Here is a 2,500-nt window from a genome sequence, read left to right on the forward strand (position 1 = left end):
GTGGAGCGCCTGCATCCCGCCGCCACCTGCATGTTGCGGCGGGCGAGTGAGCACACACATTCGGCCGACAAGAGCCGCGAGATCGGCTGGAGGCGGGCGATCGGCTTACCTGAGATCCCGCGAGTCGTGCGTGGGTCAGCTGCTGCGTTTTGGGGCATCGCTTTGTTGTAGGGGCATGTCTTCTTGGCGTTGTTTTGGGGCATCGCTTTGTTGTAGGGGCATGTCTCTTTGGCGTTGTTTTGGGGCATCGCTTTGTTGTAGGGGCATGTCTTCTTGGCGTTGTTTTGGGGCATCGCTTTGTTGTAGGGGCATGTCTTCTTGGCTTAGTTTTTGGGGCATGTCCGTTCGTCTTGTTCTGCGGGAGTGCGTGGCTCTGGGCTCTGTTGTAAGGTATGTCTGTTGTTGTTGCTTCGTGGTGTGGGTCGGTGGGTGTTGGGTTGGAGTGTCCGTCTGTGGGCACCGCTGCGTTGCAAGCCATGTCTGTGGTTAGTGTAGTGTAGTCTCTGGGCACTTGCGTGTTATATTGCCTGTCTGCGGGCGCATTCGTATTGCATTGCGCTCTGTTTCATTGCGTTGTGTTTCCTTTGCGCAACGTTACGTAATGCATTTCTGCGTTATATATCACGCTTTTTGGGGCAATCACGCGCCTCGTTTCATTGCCGTGTGTATCTTTTGCGCAACGTTGCGTAATGCTTTCTGCGTTGTATACTACGCGTTTTTTGGGCGCTTATGTATCCAGGTCTCTCTCTCTTGGGCACTGGCGGGATGTAATAAATATCTTCACGTACATCTGTATCATATAGCGACACGGGATGAGGACGGCGTTGCATCACACATCCCTCTCTCCCTCTCTTCCTCTCTCTCTCTCTCTTTCTTTCTCTTTCTCTCTCTCTTTCTCTCTTTCTCTTTCTCTCCTCTCTCTCTCTCTCTCTCTCTCTCTCTCTCACTCTCTCTCGCTCTCGCTCTCTCCCTCGTTCTCGTTCTCTCTCTCTCTCGTTCTCGTTCTCTTTCTTTCTCTTTCTCTCTCTCTCTCTCTCTCTCTCTCTCTCTCTCTCTCTCCCTCTCCCTCTCCCTCTCCCTCCCTCCCTCTCCCTCTTCCTCTCTCCCTCCCTCCCTCCCTCCCTCATTCCCCCAGCTTTTATTTACCGTCGCGTTGAGGTTCCCGTCCGTGCGATGGCGTCCCCCCCCCCCCTCGGCAGACGGGCGGCGCGGAGACCTTGGCTGAGGGGCGCCCGGTGCAGGTCTCGGAAGCGCTCGCCGGAGGGCATGTCGTAATAGGGGCGCAGGGATGTTGCCGTCTGCGTGTGTGCGTCTGTGTGCGCGCGTCGTCGTCATGTGTGTCTACATCGCCTGATGGTGGGTTCTCCTCCTTCGTCATGTGTCCTTTGTGGCTCGTTTTCTCCTCTCTTTCCCCTCGGCTCTTCTGGTCTTCTTTGTGCGTCCTTCGGCTCAATGAGCGGCTCCTCTTTTGCTCCTTAGCGCGGGGCCGTCGTGTTCGGCGGAGGTTGGCCTCACACGCGCACTTACAGGACGCACACTGACGCAGACGCTCGCACATCACGCACATACGTATGTTCTCTCTCTCTCTTTCTTTCTTTCTTGCTCTCTCTCTCTCTTTCTTTCTCTCTCTCTCTCTTGCTTTCTCTTTCTTCTCTCTCTCTCTCTCTCTCTCTCTCTCTCTCTCTCTCTCTCTCTCTCTCTCTCTCTCTCTCTCTCTCTCTCTCTCTCTCTCTCTCTCTCTCTCTCTTTCTGTTTTTTCTCTTCTCTCTCGTACGCGTGCGCGCAGCTACTTGTAAGTAACCATGTCTGTGTGCAGTTAACACAAGCATATCTCAACACTAAGCACCAAACAAATGATGTCATTGTCAGCGTCAACGCCCTGGGGATGGCATGGCATGACAGCCTCCCCGGCGCTCGCTCAGGGCCCGAGTGGACATGACAGGGCGGCGCGCGGGATGATCATTCGCCCTCCGCGTCGCCATTGGCCGCCGCTGATGACCCGCGCGTGTGACGTCACTCAGCGCGGGGCGAGCGACCTGCCTGCCGGGGGGGGGGGGGGGGGGGGGGGCTCTCGCCGTCTTCGGGGGCTTCCTCTTCCTCGCCCTCTGCTTCTTCCTCTTCCTCGCCCTCTGCTTCTTCCTCTTCCTCGCCCTCTGCTTCTTCCTCTTCCTCGCCCTCTGCTTCTTCCTCTTCCTCCAGCTCTTTAGCTTCCTATTTCTCCTCTTTCGATACCGTCGCCGTTTCCTGAGTTTTGGTTTATTACTTTTAGGTAGGTAGCCCAAGGTGTTCCCAACGGGGATAAATTCTCGGACAATAAGAATCATCGTTGCAAGCAACGACTGGGCAACCAGGGAGTAAGTCGAAAGCGAAATTTTAAAAATCCCGCCTGTTCTAGTAATTTCTCCTCCTCCTCCTCTTCCACCTCCTCCTCCTCCTTTACCTTCTCCCCCTCCCTCTCCTCCTCCTACTCCACCTCGTCCTCATATTCGTCCTCCTCCTC

At 55.4% G+C, this 2,500-nt stretch overlaps 1 protein-coding gene across 1 annotated transcript in view; it reads right to left on the reverse strand.

The window, feature by feature from the left end:
• Positions 1 to 1,268, reverse strand: part of LOC138860001 (salivary glue protein Sgs-3-like) — a 6,112-nt gene extending 4,844 nt beyond the window's left edge. The window contains exons 1-2 of the mRNA XM_070116691.1: positions 1,217 to 1,268; positions 110 to 531 (exon numbers count right to left, since the gene is read on the reverse strand). Coding sequence (XP_069972792.1) covers positions 110 to 531; positions 1,217 to 1,268 — 474 coding nt within the window. The remainder of the gene's footprint in view (positions 1 to 109; positions 532 to 1,216) is intronic.
• Positions 1,269 to 2,500: the final 1,232 nt, after the last annotated feature.

The sequence above is a fragment of the Penaeus vannamei genome, chromosome 3 (genome assembly GCF_042767895.1).
Source record: "Penaeus vannamei isolate JL-2024 chromosome 3, ASM4276789v1, whole genome shotgun sequence".
Taxonomy (NCBI): Eukaryota; Metazoa; Arthropoda; class Malacostraca; order Decapoda; family Penaeidae; genus Penaeus; species Penaeus vannamei.